General features: G+C 52.1%; 1 protein-coding gene across 1 annotated transcript; it reads left to right on the forward strand.

Annotated features, from left to right (window-relative positions):
• The first annotated feature begins 4,305 nt into the window (after nt 1-4,305).
• Nucleotides 4,306-17,882, forward strand: EIF2B2 (eukaryotic translation initiation factor 2B subunit beta). Its single transcript, XM_076345121.1, has 8 exons — nt 4,306-4,472; nt 5,195-5,315; nt 5,869-6,017; nt 6,777-6,940; nt 7,225-7,320; nt 8,231-8,368; nt 16,431-16,497; nt 17,400-17,882. Exons 1-8 carry the CDS (start codon nt 4,310-4,312, stop codon nt 17,555-17,557), a joined length of 1,056 nt encoding a protein of 351 aa, XP_076201236.1. The 5' UTR covers nt 4,306-4,309; the 3' UTR covers nt 17,558-17,882.
• The last annotated feature ends 802 nt before the right edge of the window (nt 17,883-18,684 follow it).

Below are 18,684 nucleotides of genomic sequence, written 5' to 3' on the forward strand. Positions count from 1 at the left end.
GGGGCGTGAATGGTGAACTTGCTGGCAGGAGAGATGGTCCCTGGGCCGGATTCAGAACCGCCTACTTGTTTCCCGTAGGGATTGCGGACTCCATCGGTACCGCAAGGATCTGGTTATGGGCTTGGCCCGCCCGCGGGTGCTGCGTTGACGTGAGGATGAGCCAGCAGCTGTTTTCCAGGCAGAGACAGGCGCACGTACAAGCAGGCTGCCAAGCAAGGAGCTGCATCAAATCCTTCACTAACCTGAGGCGCTGAATCCGTCCTGTTACTCCCCATAGCAAGCCCTGCCTGTTTCTCCTTATCCACCCAGGCGATTATGGCAGCCACGCTTTCCCGAGGATGACCAGTTTAGGGGACAGTTGTTACCAGGGTCATCAGCAAAGACCAGCAGAACACGTGCCCTGGTACCTGCAGAGTCAGCCGTGAATTTCAAGCATGCTAGAACTGCCGATGACTCAGGCAGCACGTGTGTGCGTCTCCAGACCCACAGAGCTGAGATTTCCAGCTATTCATGTACCTGCTTTTGATCACCAGCTGTTTGTTTGGGGTTTTTTGTCTTCTTTCCCTGGAAGCTTGAGTTTTAAACGTGCATTCAGCACTTTGTTCAGCCCATCATTTCCATCCCCTTCACTTACTAAGTGACCTACTTTCTCCCCTGTCGCATGCAGAAAACACTGTTTTGGGCTCCCTCAGCCCTTCAGCAGATTCACTCCTGCCTCCTTACAGCTCTGCCTCCACATCTGTGGCTGTAAGAGCTTTGGGCTTGAGTTGTCCCCTCCATTTTTGTCTCAGGCCTTTGAGCATGGACTTTCCAAAGAGCAATCACGTCACACCAAAGACACCTTTTGTGCATCTTTCTCCTTAGGCTGTGCTTTGTGTTCCCCCCACTCCCACGCACCATGCCATCCTTAACTCAGTCACTCATGCTCAGCGAGTGGCTTAGGCACCCAGCAACGACCCTATGCTGCTTCTTCCCGTGTCACCTATCCAGTCTTCACAGTCCACGCTGTGCTGACAGCAAGCCCTGTTGTTCCTGCTGGGCCTTTGCTCTGCTGGCTCTCGCCTGTTGGCTCCTTCCCTTCGCCTGCGCTGAGCGTGAGCAGCTCACTTTGCTTACCCGGGTGTTGCAGACGAGTCCAATTACTAGAGTTCAGCAAACTCTGATTCCCCTCCCTGGCATTTCATCCAGCCCACTTATCCGCCGAGAGTTTCTAATCCAAACAGCCTCCCAGCACACAATGTTCCAGTGCTCCCAGGCTCTACCCAGCCTCCGTCCTGCCTTCTCCCCGCTCACACAAGCACTTGGGAGATGACATTCAGCCCCCGGGGATGCAGAATTCACTGGGTGGAGGGGAAGCAGTGCCTCCAGCAGCCGTTCCTGACGGTACGGAGCAGGATGCCGTCCTGGGCAGGCTGGCAGCTCTCCGAGATGACCCAGATTTCAGCTCCTCTGCAGGCCCAGAAAACGTGCTGCCTTGCTCGGTCGGCCGGCCAGCTCATCCCTTGCTCAGCTCTTTTGCCCACAGCACCATCACCGTCTGCACTCGTGTCAGCCTCCTCGCTTGCTCACACACCAGCAGCCAACTCTGCCCCAGGGGACCTGGATACGCCTGGGAAGGGAAGGAGGGTGTGCTGTGCAGGAGGCAGCTGCCTGTGGCCACGGCAGGAGAGGGGGGTCCTGCTCCATAACGCCTGGCAGCTGTGGACCATCAGGTGAGTCTCCTTCCAGCTGCCCAGGGATGCACACACGCACCCCCACCACACTGCCTCTGCCACAGTGGCCAGCGCAGCCTGCAACGCAGCAAGATTTTAGCCAAGTACACCAGGACACCAACATGTCTCTTTCCAGCTGCCTTCCCCACTTGCCCCATGCTCCCTGCACTGCCCTTGCTGCCACTCCTCTTCCCCACTCCCTCCTTTTCAGTCCTCCTGGGCACTCCTTGCCTAACTCACTGGGTCCTGGTGGCAGCTGCTGGCTAATGACAACCACATGTCTCGTAGCCATGGTCCCTCTGAGCAGCCAGAGCCTGGTGTTTGCCTTTCAGCTCCCCAGAGAGCTGCAGGTTCTGGCTCAGCTCTGCTACACAGGGCTAACAGCTCCCGAAATCCCCATTCAGAGGCTTTCATTCATGAAATACAAGGCAGCAGACCAAGCACAGGACTCTGCCCCTCAAGGGACACCAGACTGCTGGCCATCTTTGGCCAGCTGTGGCAGCAGTGCCCAGCAGAAAGTGCTGTAGGGAACAGGGCAGGAACAGCGCGAGCAGGGAAAAACCTCTGCAGCCTGGCAAGACGCTGAGAAGAAACTGCCCTGCAATAGTTACTGGGACCAGAGCAGGGAATGTAAACAGCCCAGCATCCACAAGGAGGTCATAACCTCAGAGTCCGGTTTCCCTTCCTCTTCTCCCTTCTGCCTAATCTCCAAGAGCTGCTCTGTTTACTAGCAAGATAAGTCAACAAACAAAGGAAAGTTCCGAAGCAATGATTTTTCTTCTTTTTTGGCCAATTCACTGCGTGTCCCGGTCTCAGGGTGCACGCGTGGGAGCGGTCTCTGCACACCATGGCAGCTGGCACACAGCAACACACAGGGACAGCCAGCGGCAGAGGCAGGCAGCCGATGGGCACAGGCAGCCCTCCCCTGCCTTGCCTGCAATGTAGCTGCACAGAGGGGCAAAAGTGGGAACTGTGTTACCCTGTGCAAACGCAGAGCTGCGCAGGCCCTGCCCCAGGGAGCCTCCAATTTACGCAAGATGGAAGAAAACAGATACCTAAAGCTGGGGAGAAGGGGGAAGAGAAGGCAGCAGGGAATAAGGACATGCCTGGTAAGCCCAGCGGGGCCCAGCACAGCCGAGCCAACAGCAGGGCAAACCCTGTTACCCTCTGCTGACTCTCTCCAGGGGCAAAGGACGAGACAAGCTCATCGAGGAGGGAAACTCTGACTTCCAGCCAGGGCAGCAGCACCACCCACCCAAGCACATCCAGGTAAACCCAGATGTGTGGCCTTTCACCAGGCGTTCGAGGGATGCAGCAAGCTTCTTTCCCCAGGCTCGCAGGTGCTCTGGCTTCCTGGCACACAGGGGCACTTGGGGAAGCAGCAGGAAGAGAGAGGGGTGGAAGGACTCTCAGCCCAGCTGAGGCTTTGGGTGAGAAATCACCTGCAATACGTCCTCAAGGCCCAGCGCACAAACTGCTGGTATCTTGCTGGGGATCCAACGGTCCCTGGATGGCAGCTGGCTGTAGGGTGAGTCCTAAGAGAATCAGAGAATCACAAAAAAGATGCAATGAGCACCCAAGGCCCTACAGGCCCCTGCAGAAAGCACCCGCTGAAAGCGTCCAGCATAAACCAGTCTTTGGCTTCCTAATCTAAAACAACAGGACAAAGAGCAGAGCCACGGAGTAAAGCAGCGCCGCAATGAGAATTACACCGTGGCTCCTGCCTGCTCCCTGGACATGGAGCTCCAGGAACTAGACACAAAGGAGCTACATTCCTGCCTTATCCAGGGCCGGTTCTGGCTCTGCCAGCAAGAACAATTGGACTGCCAGGAACTGCGCCTTTCCCACCCCATTTGCTTTGGCTCTTTGCGTCTAGAACACTGCGCGGTCCAAAGTAAATCCCTGCATATGGGCTCTCCCTGCTGCTCGGCACAGACCCGGCTCCCTCCCTCCTGCCCCGCAGTACAGACGCTGCGTTCCCTCGCGCAGGCCCTGCCTGACGCCGGCCTGCAGCGTTCCCCTCCACAGAGGCATCAACGGCGGCACGCGGGCCAGGCGCTTCCCCGTGCGGAGGTAACCTTGCTGCTCCATCCGTGCCGGCCCGAGGGACCCGGCCAGCGCACGCCTCCCGAGCCGTGCCGGGGAGGGGAGGGTCACGCCAGGCCCGGCGCCCACCTCGGGGGGCACCTCCGCAGGGAGGCTGCCGCGCCGCCCGCTCGCCCGGCTCCAACACCTTCGTACCCCCTCCAGACCTCGCCCTCCGGCACCGAGGCCTGCAGCGAGGCGCGGCCGCCGCCCCTCCGTCACCCTTCCCTCCGGGCCCGGCCCGCCGCCGTCCCACGAGCCCCCGCGCGGCGGGGAGCGCCCGGCGCGGCAGGGGGTCACCGCCCGTCCCCGGGGTTACGAGGGAACCCCGCCCCTCGCCGCGCGCAGCCCCCGCGAGCCGCAGCCCACCCGCCGGCCGCACTTCTCATTGGCTGGTCCGCCGCCGGGGGGTGGGAGAACTTTGGCAGCTTCCGCCAATGGGAAAGCAGGACGGCGGAAGCGGAAGCGGTGCGCGCAACTGCGGAGCCCAGCCGGCCCGGAGCGCCGCCGCCATGCCGGGCGCCGCCGAGCGGGGCTCGGAGCTGTCGGAGCAGATCGAGGCCTTCGTGGCGCGGCTGCGGGGCGGCGGGGAGCGGTCGCGCTCCGAGGACACGGCGCGGCAGACGCTGTCCCTGCTGCGGAAGATCGTCGCGCACGGGCGATGGAGCCGGGCCGGTGAGGGTCGGGCGGCGGCGGGCAGGGCCCGGTGTGGCGGCGGGCGGACGCAGCGCTTCCCCCGGGCGCCTGCGCCTCCCCTGGCGCCGGGAGCGGGGCGGCGGCAGGGCCCGGCGGCGGGAGACGCTGTGGGAGGGCAGTGGCGGGGCCGCCTCGGGGCTGCTGCTGGGCCCGGCGCTCCGGTCGCGGCCATCGGGCGCGGAGGGAGCAGCAAGGCCGGGGCAGGCCCGGTGCAGTGCCGCTGGCGCTGCGGCCCGGGGGAGCTGGGAGCCTCGCTCGCGGCTGCCGGTGGGTCTGGGCCCCCAGTACTTGTCCTGCCGTACCTCAGCCCCTTGCAGTCTGCTGCGCTTATCGGTGCCATTGTGTGAGGAGTCACACGGGTCTCCCCCGCGTCAGCCTTGCTCTTTCCTTGGTGGCGTCGGTCCGAGCACCGACCACTCCAGCAGCAGATGGTTTCCTCTTTCGCTAAACTTACTGCTTGTGGTCTTCCGTAAGTTTCAAGTCTGCACTGCGTCCGAGTGATCCATACTGCAGAACACCCTGCGGAACCAACCGCTCTGCGAGTGGCTTCCTGCACACGCCTCTCTACTTTTTCTCAGTGTTGCGTTACTAGTGGCGGAGCCAGCCTCTGGCCGTTGGGCTGCCGTGGGGTGGATGCGTTGGTTTGATGCTTGCGTGGGTTCCCTCTGGGCAGCGATAACCAAGGCCCTCCCCTCTTTCAGGGGAGCTCATGGATCTGATCCGGACAGAGGGCCAGAGGATGACGGCAGCCCAGCCGTCTGAGACGACCGTGGGCAACATGGTGCGGCGAGTGCTGAAGGTCATTCGGGAAGAGTATGGCAGGTGAAGCGCCCCTCTCTTGCTGCCTGTACCCCTCCTAGGAGCCCAGAACAGCCCTCCCATGTGGTGTGTTCTGCTGCATCTATGAAACCCCTTTAGTTTCCATCACCCTGTTTTCCCACCTCTCCTACAGAGGGATTCAGCGAGTTTAACATCAAAGGAAACCTGTTGTTGTCAGTGTAGCTGATGACATTTCCTCTAGCGAAACTCCGCTTGGCATACGTGTTGTGGGTGTGTGAGAACAGTCTGTGCCCTGACCTCCGGCTGTTCTCTCCTTGCATTCCCGGGAGGGTCCATCCCACTGGGATGCCTTGAGCCTGTTCCTCATCTGTGGGCTGCAGCGTTTGCACACGACTTAGGAAAGCGTTTCCTGGCAGAGCTTTGGAAGTCTTTCTGCCAGAGACAGCTAGGGAAACTCTTCAGCATGGCCTGCCTCCTGTGCACGGTTTTCCTTCCTCTCTGTTCACATCCAGGTGTGCTGCGCTGTGGGACGGTGCTCAGCCTGGCCGTGCCCCTGCACTCTCTCCCGAGGCTGAAGGGCTGCTTCTCTCCGCAGGCTTCACGGGCGCAGCGAGGAAAGCGACCAGCAAGAATCCCTGCACAAACTCCTGACTTCCGGAGGACTGAGCGAGGATTTCAGCACACTTTATCCTCCCCTCAGAGCTAACGTTATTGAAGCTATTAACGAGCTGCTAATAGAGCTAGGTACGGATGGGTCTGAACTGCCCCATGAGTGGAGCTTCTTATGGGATGGGACTGATGCTTTCCCCTCCTCTTAGGTGGAAAGAAAACAGCAAGGATCTGGGAGGCTTAATCTGAAGGAACTAAGGAACCGAAGTCCTGCTGCACCCAGGACTTAGTTTAAGTCCTTTTTGGCTTACAGGGAGATGGGTGGAACATTGTGGAGGGGACAGTATGGGGGGCTATTGGCCTGTGCTCTTGGTCTTCTGGGAAGCCTTGAGTTCAGTCCTCTGAAGAAGACTATGAAAAATATGCCAAGGTCGGACTTAATCCCTGTGCACTTGTAACCTGACCCTCGTGCACAAAGCACTGCGATACATTTTTCTTTTTCTGCAATCTTGTGACAGATGAGGCACCCGACTCTCCTTCTGAGGCCTAGGTTGCCCTGCCTCTCCTTTCCATGTGGTTCTAGTGCTATTGAACCGTTGAATTTCTGTCACTAGTTGTTGTGTGGGCATGGTGGTTACCTGGAGTAGTGCTGACACAATCCACTCCCCTCATGATGGAGTTTTCAATACAGCTATTTCTATGAATAGCTAGGGAGCACGGGGCATTCTTGGTCCCCCTCCACTGGTAAAAAGAACGGGGAGAAAAGCTGCTCCTGCTCTACTAGTGCTCATAGCATCGCTTCAGTAAAAAATGATCTTGTTGGAGGACAGCCCTAGCAGCACAAGTGTTGCTTTTCCTGGCTGCTTTTCCACCCACGGCTTCCTTCTGTTACAGAGGGCACCACTGATAACATTGCTATGCAGGCGCTGGAGCACATCCACTCCAATGAGGTGATCATGACCATTGGCTACTCGCGCACCGTTGAGGCCTTCCTGAAGGAAGCTGCCCGCAAGCGGAAGTTCCAGGTCATCGTGGCGGAGTGTGCGCCGTTCTGCCAGGTGAGGCGCAGGCTGGCTGTCTTCTCCAGGTGCCACGTTGTCCCGCACGTTCTTACTGAACTCTTGTCTCTGGAGGCAAGCTGAACGTTACGGAAGTTCCTCTGCAGTTGAGAGGTTGAAGACAGCTTGTTAATCCTACCTTGTGTCCTTCAGTCGGAGGGCTGTATTTGTGCTCCATCGCTTGGTATTTTTGCAGTTCAGACAAGAATTGAGTGCTAATAGCTCTACAGCTGCACTGCAGGAGCTATGTCCCAGGGGACCAATTGGATTCTCCCTCTTTTTAGGGTCATGAAATGGCTGTCCGACTATCTAAAGAGAACATTGAAACTACTGTCATGAGTGATGCAGCTATTTTTGCTGTCATGTCTCGAGTCAACAAGGTAAGGAAGGCTCCACTGGAGGAGGGATTTCACGGCAGGTTGGGTGCTTAGGCCTCCCAAACCAGCTGCAGGTCCCAGCAGTATTGGATGCGTTTCTTCACTGAAGACTCAAAATTGTAATAGTCCCTCTTTACAGCTGGGGTGGAGATTCAGTGTGGAACCCCAAGTCAGTATGATGACTAACTGCATGGTGATAGGTTTTTCTGCCTTAGTGGCTAACAGGCAGAACAATTACAAGAAACCAAGCCAGGAGAGCCTCAAAGGATTAACCTCAGTTTTTAGAGAAGATGGAACAAAAAGCAGCATTTCCAAAGGGGAGAAACTCCCCTTGCCTGGAACACAAGATGGGTGGTGAAGGGAATCACCAAGGTGTGTCTTTTCAAACAGACCCGTTCTGTACTTCTATAGAGAGGAAGACTTGGCAGCCCAAACTAAAAAAAAAAACAAAACCAAAAACCTACTTGTAATGTAGTAAAATCCAGCCGCACCACTTCTTATCTATGTATTTTAAGCTGCTTTACATTATTCCCATTTTACAACAAGGGAATTGTTGCAGCCAGCAGTCAAGTTACTTGTATAAAGCTTACTTTGCAGGCTTGTAGAACAACAGGGAACACAGCCCAGTCTCTGCTCGGTGTTCCCTGCAGTAGAACATACATTTGTCCTCTGAAGTTCTCTGTGTTGGCCTCACCATGCTGGAGTCATGCTCTCGTTAGAGGAACGTCTCGGTGCAGAGCTAGTGCCAGATGAAACAGATCAGGCATCCAGCTGCCCTGTAACTCCAGCCTTTGGCTGGCTGGCTGTTCTGACAAACTCCTCTTCCAGCTCATCCGGCAGGGTCTGAGCCAGGAAGCGTCCCTTCCCCAGTTTGCTGTGGAACACGCTATCTAATGCTGATTTGCCTTTTAAGGTCATCATTGGTACAAAGACAATCCTGGCCAACGGCGCCCTGATTGCTGTGAGTGGGACTCACACTCTGGCACTAGCAGCTAAACACCATTCCACTCCGCTCATTGTGTGTGCCCCCATGTTCAAGCTTTCACCGCAGGTAAGTACAGCAGGTCTTCGGGACTGCACCTGCTCTACACAGAGATGGGGGTGATTTTATGCTTGTGGAAGATCAGGGTGGACAGCACCATCTGTCCCAAGGTGAGGTTGGTAAATGAGCCATGTCCCCCATCTAGCGCTGTTACTTCAGATAGGAGATCCTCACCCAAATCTGGCACACCTCAGGATCTCCTTGAAGCACCCTCCTCTGCCACGTATGCTGAGTGAGCGATGCATTGGGTATAAGGATGTAGACCACTGCCTACTAGAGACTGACATCACCATACTTATTTTTCTTCAACCATAGCAGATTTCAATTTGTATCTTTAGTGTTGAAAGACCCTGTGTACTGATAGAGGAGGTAGACGGAGATGCTCTAAACTGTCTCTTACACTCAGTACTTATTCAGTATTGTGAGACGAAGTTGCAGACTGAGGAAGTCACTTCTCTGCTCCAGTTCCCTAGGCTTTGCAGAAGGGCAGCCAGGTCACAGAAGGCTCTAAAAGCTCTGAGGAAAAACCTTTCACCTGTAGATGTTAGAGGTTCTAGGCACGGGCACTGTGTAATTATTGTAAACAGATGTACTATTACCTGGCAAGTTGTCTTCCTCTGCTTTAGTTCCTTGCAGCACCCAGGATCTGTTTTCACTAGGATAATGCGGCAGTCTCTTTTTTTTCCTGACCTTCCTGTACTCTTTCTTATTCAGTTCCTGTCGTGGTTTAACTTCAGTCAGCAACTAAGCACCACGCAGCCGCTCGCTCACTCCCCCCCACCCGGTGGGATGGGGGAGAGAATTGGAAGAGCACAAGTTAGAAAAAACTCGTGGGTTGAGATAAAAACAGTTTAATAATTGAAATAAAATGATAATAATAATAATATGATAATAATAATAATAATACACAAAGCAAGTGATGCACAGTACAATCGCTCACCACCCGCCGACCGATGCCCAGCCAGTCCCCGAGCAGCGGCCCCCCCGGCCAGCTTTCCCCAGTTTATGTACTGAGCATGACGTCACATGGTATGGAATGTCCCTTTGGCCAGTTTGGCTGTGCCCCCTCCCAGCTTCTTGTGCACCTCCAGCCTTCTCAGTCGGTAGAACATGGGAAGCTGAAAAGTCCTTGGCTAGTGTAAGCATTACCTAGCAACAACTAAAACATCGGTGCGTTATCAACTTTGTTCTCATCCTAAATCCAAAACACTGTACCAGCTACTAGAAAAGAAATTAACTCTATCCCTGCCGAAACCAGGACAATATCCACCCCTTATTCTATACCATCTGCGTCATGCTCAAGTCTCATATTTTCCAGTACATTTTCATTAATCACCACCCCTTTATATATATATATATATATACACACACACAGAGATATCATTCCCTTCGTCTGTGGGCCATCCCTCTAAAATGTTCGGTGAGTTCATTTAGTCCATGACTTCGGGCTCCATCTGTCATAATAATCTTTCAGGGCAGGAAAAATGGAGATGGTATGTGGTGTTGGATTGTTCCATGTTGAAGTCAGTTCTGGTACCATCATCACTGTGCTTTGCTTGGTTTCACTGAAGTTATTCTTCATTAGTCTGGGTGATTCTTATTGTAATAACATTAGTATGGCATATAATATTATTAGTATTATTAGTATATCTGTGTATTATTAGTATAACTATTATAACTATAATTAGTACTTAACATCACATAATTCAGATCATTGGCTATTCTCACCCAAAATCAAATCCCCTTGAGGTACACATCGGACTTCCCCATCCTCCCGCATTATCCACCAAGTGCACCCAGGTCCTTGAGCAAAAGCAATCCCATGGATGGGTTTGCCTTTGCCTGAGGCAGGAATAACCCAGACTGTCTTCCCCAGCATATTTTTTATGTGCACTACAGGGACTTTATTCCCATCTACAGTACGTAAAAGTTCTGACTGGGCAGGGCCTGCTCGATTGGCAGATCCCCTAGTGTTGACTAACCAGGTGGCCTTTGCTAAATGCGTATCCCAATGTTTGAACGTCCCGCCACCCATTGCTCTCAGTGTAGTCTTTAACAGTCCATTGTATCGTTCAATTTTCCCAGAGGCTGGTGCATGATAGGGGATGTGATACACCCACTCAATGCCGTGCTCTTTGGCCCAGGTGTCTATGAGGTTGTTTCGGAAATGAGTCCCATTGTCTGACTCAATTCTTTCTGGGGTGCCATGTCGCCATAGGACTTGCTTTTCAAGGCCCAGGATAGTGTTCCGGGCGGTGGCATGGGGCACAGGATATGTTTCCAGCCATCCGGTGGTTGCCTCCACCATTGTAAGCACGTGGCGCTTGCCTTGGCGGGTTTGTGGGAGTGTGATATAATCGATCTGCCAGGCCTCCCCATATTTATATTTCAACCATCGTCCTCCATACCAAAAAGGCTTTAACCGCTTGGCTTGTTTGATTGCAGCGCATGTTTCGCATTCATGGATAACCTGGGCTATAGTGTCCATGGTCAAGTCCACCCCTCGATCACGAGCCCATCTATATGTTGCATCTCTTCCTTGGTGGCCTGAGGTGTCATGGGCCCACCGAGCTAGAAATAATTCACCCTTATGTTGCCAGTCCAGATCCACCTGAGCCACTTCAATCTTAGCAGCCTGATCCACCTGCTGGTTATTTTGATGTTCTTCAGTGGCCCGACTCTTGGGTACGTGAGCATCTACGTGACGGACTTTTACAACCAGGTTCTCCACCCGGGCAGCAATATCTTGCCACAATGCGGCAGCCCAGATGGGTTTGCCTCTGCGCTGCCAGTTGCTCTGCTTCCATTGCTGCAACCACCCCCACAGGGCATTTGCCACCATCCATGAGTCAGTATAGAGATAGAGCACTGGCCACTTTTCTCGGTCAGCAATGTCTAAAGCCAGCTGGATGGCCTTTACTTCTGCAAATTGGCTCGATTCACCTTCTCCTTCAGCAGTTTCTACAACTTGTCGCATAGGACTCCATACAGCAGCTTTCCACCTCCGATGTTTTCCCACAAGACGACAGGACCCATCAGTGAACAGGGCATATTGCTTCTCATTTTCTGGTAGTTCATTATACATTGGGGCCTCTTCAGCACGCGTTACCTCCTCCTCTGGCAATATTCCAAAATCTTTGCCCTCTGGCCAATCCATGATCACTTCCAGGATTCCTGGGCGACTGGGGTTTCCTATTCGAGCCCGTTGTGTGATCAGTGCGACCCACTTACTCCATGTAGCATCAGTTGCATGATGTGTACAGGGGACCCTCCCTCTGAACATCCAGCCTAGCACCGGCAGTCGTGGTGCCAGGAGGAGCTGTGCTTCAGTGCCGATCACTTCTGAAGCAGCTCGAACCCCTTCATATGCTGCTAATATCTCTTTTTCAGTTGGAGTATAGCGGGCCTCGGATCCTCTGTATCCCCGACTCCAAAACCCTAGGGGTCGACCTCGAGTCTCCCCTGGTGCTTTCTGCCAGAGGCTCCAGGTAGGGCCGTTCTCCCCGGCTGCGGTATAGAGCACATTTTTTACCTCTTGCCCTGCCCGGACTGGCCCCAGGGCTACTGCATGAACTATCTCCCGTTTAATTTGTTCAAAAGCTTGTCGTTGCTCAGGGCCCCATTTGAAATCGTTCTTCTTCCGGGTCACTTGATAGAGAGGGTTTACAATCAGACTGTAATTTGGAATGTGCATTCTCCAAAAACCCACGACGCCTAAGAAAGCTTGTGTTTCCTTTTTGCTAGTTGGTGGAGACATGGCTGTTATTTTGTTGATCACATCCATTGGGATCTGACGACGTCCATCTTGCCATTTTATTCCTAAAAATTGGATCTCCTGCGCAGGTCCCTTGACCTTACTTTGTTTTATGGCAAAACCGGCCTTCAGCAGGATTTGGACTATTTCCTTCCCTTTTTCAAAAACTTCTCCTGCTGTGTTGCCCCACACGATGATATCATCAATGTATTGGAGGTGTTCTGGAGCTCCACCCTGTTCTAGTGCAGTCTGGATTAGTCCATGGCAAATGGTAGGGCTGTGTTTCCACCCCTGGGGCAGTCGGTTCCAGGTGTACTGAACGCCCCTCCAAGTGAAAGCAAATTGTGGCCTGCACTCTGCTGCCAAAGGGATTGAGAAAAACGCATTAGCAATATCAACTGTGGCATACCACTTGGCTGCCTTTGACTCCAGTTCGTATTGAAGTTCTAGCATGTCTGGCACAGCAGCACTCAGCGGTGGCGTGACTTCATTTAGGCCACGATAGTCTACTGTCAGTCTCCACTCTCCATTAGACTTCCGCACTGGCCATATGGGACTGTTAAAGGGTGAGCGGGTCTTGCTGATCACTCCTTGGCTCTCCAGTCGACGAATCAGCTTATGGATGGGAATCAGGGAGTCTCGGTTGGTGCGATATTGCCGCCGGTGCACTGTGGTGGTAGCAATTGGCACTTGTTGGTCTTCGACCTTCAGCAACCCCACAACAGAGGGGTCCTCCGAAAGACCAGGCAAGGTGGACAGCTGTTTAATTTCCTCCATCTCCAAGGCAGCTATACCAAAAGCCCACCGGTACCCTTTTGGGTCCTTGAAATACCCTCTCCTGAGGTAGTCTATGCCAAGGATGCACGGAGCATCTGGGCCAGTCACAATGGGGTGCTTCTGCCACCCGTTCCCAGTTAAACTCACTTCGGCTTCCAATACAGTTAGCTGTTGGGATCCCCCCGTCACCCCAGAAATACAGATGGGTTCTGCCCCTATATAGCTTGATGGCATTAGGGTACACTGTGCACCGGTGTCTACCAGAGCCTTATACTTCTGTGGGTCTGACGTGCCAGGCCACCGAATCCACACAGTCCAGTAAACCCGGTTGTCCCTTTCCTCCCCCTGGCTGGAGGCAGGGCCCCTCTAATCCTCATCACAGTACTCATTTCTCATTTCTTGTACGTACGGGTCAGAAGTTTCTTCATTAAGATCAAGAGTAAGATCAGCCCTTCTACTCTCTCTGGGGAACTGCCCGCTGGAAACTGGAGCAGCAATTTTCCTGGAAGAACCTCTTTCTGTGATTGTTTTCCCTTGCAATTCGCGTACCCGTGCCCCTAGGGCTGCGGTAGGTTTCCCATCCCACTTCCTCATGTCCTCTCCGTGGTCACGCAGATAAAACCATAGGGTGCCCCGTGGTGTGTACCCTTTATATTCTCTCTCTTGAGCAAAAGAACGCTTACTTCTAATAGCCGAGATACTGGTCCGTACAGGTGAGGAGTAGGACCTATCCTCTCTGAGTTGCTGGATCTCCCGGGACAGTTTTTCGGACAGTTTCTCCACAGCCGAGACGATGGAGGAAGAAAGACTTTCCTCGTATTGCCGGAGTTGACTAGCCAATTCATCCACTGTTTGTTCCTCTCCATCTTTCCAGGTCATCACTGCCAATGAATTGGCGTATGACGATGGTGAGCTCCTTATAAACTTCCGCCACATGGGTCGTGTGCACTTGACTTCGTCTGGATCTTTGGATAGTTGTTTATTGTTCAGGTCACCATAAATCACCTCCAGCACAGCTAATTCTCTCAGAAACTGGATACCCTTCTCCATGGTGGCCCACTTGCTTGGGCGACATATGACATCTTCCTTAAAGGGATACCTTTCCTTCACGCTTGACAAGAGTCGCCTCCAAAGGCTGAGGATACGTGTCCCTTTTCCAATTGCTTTGTCAATGCCCCCTTCCCTAGAAAGGGATCCCAGCTGCTTGGCTTCCCTACCCTCTAATTCCAGGCTACTGGCCCCATTATCCCAGCATCGGAGCAGCCAGGTGACAATATGCTCACCTGGACGACGGCTGAAATCTTTTCGTATATCTCGCAGCTCACTCAGGGATAGAGATCGGGTGGTCACTGCCTCGTTTATGAGTTCTTCCTCTTCCTCCTCCCCGATCAGCGGCCGGGTCTCCTCCTCCCGTTCTCGTGATGGCCCTTCTCCAGGGTACTCGTACAGTTCTTCCTCCGGTTCCCTTTTAGAAGAAGCTTCTTCCTCCCTTACTAAACGAGCCGACTTCCGCTTCCAAAATTTCTTCTTGTGTACAGGGGCGACTGATACCGGCACAGGCTGGTTCTTTGGTTCAGCCACAGGGCCTGTTGCCGGGGTTGGAGTGGTCGCAGTGCATGTCGCCGGGGTTGGAGTGGCCGCAGTGCAAGTGCATGTCACCGGAGTCCGAGTAGCCGCAGGGCCTGTTGCCGGGGTCTGAGTGACTGCAGTGCAAGTGCATGTCACCGGAGTCTGAGTGGCCGCAGGGCCTGTCGCCGGGGTTGGAGTGGCCACAGTGCAAGTGCATGTCACTGGAGTCTGAGTGGCCGCAGGGCCTGTTGCTGGGGTTGGAGTGGCCACAGTGCACGTGCATGTCACCGGAGCCTGAGTGGCCGCAGGGCCTGTTGCCGGGGTCTGAGTGGCCGCAGTGCATGTCGCCGGGGTCTGAGTGGCCTCAGTGCATGTCGCTGGGGTCTGAGTGGCCTCAGTGCATGTCGCCGGGGTCTGAGTGGCTGCAGTGCATGTCGCCGGGATTGGAGTGGCCGTAGTGCGTGTTGCCCGGGTTTGAGTGGCCGCAGGGCCTGTTGCCGGGGTCTGAGTGGCTGCACGGCCTGTCGCTGGGGTCGGAGTGGCCGCAGGGCGCGTTGCCCGGGTCTGAGTGGCCGCAGTGCGTGTCGTTTTACTGTCAGAGCCAGAGACCTTCCCTTCCCTTTGAGGGCACTGAATGGTGTTGAACAGGGCTCGGTAGGCATGGGCCAGGCCCCAGCACGTTGCAATGAGCTGCATCTCTCTGGAGTTGCCAGGGTGACAGCATACTTTTTCCAAATATTCTACTAACTTTTCAGGATTCTGCACTTGCTCAGGGGTGAAGTTCCAAAACACTGGGGGTGCCCATTGGCCTAGGTACTTGCCCATCTTGTCCCACACACCCTGCCACTCATAATTATTCAGCCTTGGGGCAGATCTCTGGATGATATTCTTAAATTGCTTACCAACTTTAGACAAAACCGAAACAGTATTCCCAAGAAGTATTAATAGAAGTATCTTAACTGCCCAAGGATGTTCAAAATACTGAAAAATTACTGTAATGAAGGAGGAAACATTATAGAAGAAGGTAGTGACCCTGCCATTCTGTATTTCCTCCGTAAAAAAAACTCTCAGAAAAGTTACTGCAATTGCTAGTTGTTTCCACGAAATGATCTCCGTGGTACAGTAACGGCTTCATTGCGAAGTTTACATACCACACTAACGTCAAGGTCAATGTTCTAAAAACAAACCTCACAAGCGAGACATTACTATTCACTGCAGACCACAGCAAACTGCAAAACCCAACACCAATCTTTAACATGTACAGCAGGAAAAAGAGCGCGATGCAGATTATACAAATCAATATTGAGAACAGAGAAACCAACATTGTGACCCACAACTACTAACAGATATAAGTTCTTTAATACGCTCCGGTTAACCTGTTATTATCTCAAACCCTTCGAGCCCCACGTTGGGCGCCAAAAAGGACTGTCGTGGTTTAACTTCAGTCAGCAACTAAGCACCACGCAGCCGCTCGCTCACTCCCCCCCACCCGGTGGGATGGGGGAGAGAATTGGAAGAGCACAAGTTAGAAAAAACTCGTGGGTTGAGATAAAAACAGTTTAATAATTGAAATAAAATGATAATAATAATAATATGATAATAATAATAATAATACACAAAGCAAGTGATGCACAGTACAATCGCTCACCACCCGCCGACCGATGCCCAGCCAGTCCCCGAGCAGCGGCCCCCCCGGCCAGCTTTCCCCAGTTTATGTACTGAGCATGACGTCACATGGTATGGAATGTCCCTTTGGCCAGTTTGGCTGTGCCCCCTCCCAGCTTCTTGTGCACCTCCAGCCTTCTCAGTCGGTAGAACATGGGAAGCTGAAAAGTCCTTGGCTAGTGTAAGCATTACCTAGCAACAACTAAAACATCGGTGCGTTATCAACTTTGTTCTCATCCTAAATCCAAAACACTGTACCAGCTACTAGAAAAGAAATTAACTCTATCCCTGCCGAAACCAGGACAGTTCCCTAACGAAGAAGATTCATTCCACAAGTTTGTGTCACCACAGGAAGTGCTGCCATTCACAGAAGGTACTGGTTCTTTATACAGGCTGGTCAAGCTGGTTCAGGCTATAATTTTAAATTTTCTTTTAATAGCTCACATAAAATTTAAACATAAGACTGTCCTGTAACCCAAGACAGAAAATCCTTTCCTATTGTCTTAAGCAGAAATAAGTGCTGGGAACTATTTTATGTGTAGCTTTCTATTACAGAAAATACAGAAAAAGGATTTCCTTTGAACACTGTCTTTGCATTTTTGCTTCTGTTCTGAAATAGTGTTTTATTATAGGATTGTGATAATGGTGCCAGGCAGGTGGCAGTTTCCTGTGGGACAGAACAGATGCCCAACACCGAGGGCAACTTCCTTTCCTTCCTACAACTCATGTTAATTTCTTGAATCTTCGTTATGTGATCCACTTGTTGAAACCCAGTATCTCTGCAACGGACTTCCCACACAAGCACAATCTTTAGAAAGGCGTCAGCTCCCAAGCCCATTTTCAGATAGCAAAGTCTCTTTCAAAGCCCCATTTCTATGCAACAGACACTTGAAATGAAGATACCAGGTTTGGCACAGGTTTTTGGTTTTGGCCTTCTGAGCTTTTCTTTAAATAATAACTTTGGCAGCATCAGGATTCTTGTATTCTGATTACATACTGGCAGGGTTTTTGGCCATTAATAAATCTGTATCAGAGGGGATCTGGGGTTTTTATCAGTAAAAACTGCCAAAAGGGAGTGCTGCTGTTCATCCAAGATTGCTCTATACCTGTAATTCAATGACATCAGTGAGGAAGTTGGAAAGTATTCAGGATGTCCAGTACTGACTTCAGGGTGGCATGTGCATAGCCAGTTTCTTCGGGGGCTCAGGAAGATGTGCAGAAGGCTAAATGTACTTTGAGTTGCTTTGTCTAATATTGCTGCTATTCACTTTACAGGGGAGATCCTGGGAAAGATCAATGTTCACTGCCCAGTGTTTGACTACGTCCCTCCAGAGCTCATTACTCTCTTCATTTCTAACATTGGGGGTAACGCGCCTTCCTACATCTACCGCCTCATGAGTGAGCTCTACCATCCAGATGACTATGAACTCTAATGCCATGAAGCACATCACTCTCCAGACTCTGCCCATCTTTCTCTTTAGAAAGATACAACAGCTAATTAAAGTGTATGTTGCAGAGACAGGTTGCTGTGGGGAATCAGTGAGGAATTTGCTCAGAAATGTCTTTCCTACCCAAAAGCAACAGAAGGCAGAGCTCTTGTACAGGTATTGATCTCTGTGCTGTGTTAGAAGCCACGTGGAGCTGCTAACCCGCTTTGATTCTGAAACAGCAAGGCATATGTGTAACTCTCTGGGGCAGCTAAGCTGTTACTTCAAAGTGTGCTGCAATAAAGGCTGTTTACAGTGATCTCACCGTTAAGCACGTTTTCAATATAAGGTTATTTTGTTTCTGTAACTAGCAGGAGTTTTACCAGTGTAGTGAGTTGCCTGCACCTATGATGCAGTAGCAGGCTTTAAGGTGTGCTCTCAGATATGAATGTGATAGGAATCCATTGGCCATTGTCTTCAGAATGGATTTTTTTGGTAGAATTTTCTGACAATTTTTGGTGAGTTGCTGAAATACAAACCAGCTTTTTGTACAGTGCTGGAATGGAGATTCCATTCTTGATGAAAGACAGACCTTCAGAAGTCCCGTCAGCTAGCTTGTTCACCTCCATGTCAGAAGGCAGAGCTCAAGCTCTTGCTTTGCTTATTGTAGTCTGAGGGTCTGTCCTCTCCTGTACTAATTGAGTGATTGCGATTATTATTCTTGGGTGGACATCTTGTCTCATTCGGAAAGTTCTTGATTTTTGTGAGGGGCAGCATGGAATGTCTTAGAAATCTCAGGCTCTTGCAGGTCAGAGAGATCACTTTTCCTTAGTCCCTTTTATCATGTATGGTAATACACTACACCACAGTTAAGGCATCAAATGAAAGTAGTTTCCACTCCTTGTTTTGCTTTCGATTCAGCAGATGTCAATATCTCTCCAATTTGGTTTTAAGTTGGATGTCTGTGGTTAAACAAAGACATCACCTTCTTTTACCATTCTGAAATAAACTCTACTCCTCTACCGTAGACTGAGACACAAAATAGAACTTGAACCTGTAAAAAAAGTCTGCCTATTGTAAAAAATGCTGTGGGCTATTTAGTTATTTCTGTGGGGTTAAGTTTCTGTACCCTG

This window comes from Aptenodytes patagonicus, chromosome 7, assembly GCF_965638725.1.
Source record: "Aptenodytes patagonicus chromosome 7, bAptPat1.pri.cur, whole genome shotgun sequence".
Classification (NCBI taxonomy): domain Eukaryota; kingdom Metazoa; phylum Chordata; class Aves; order Sphenisciformes; family Spheniscidae; genus Aptenodytes; species Aptenodytes patagonicus.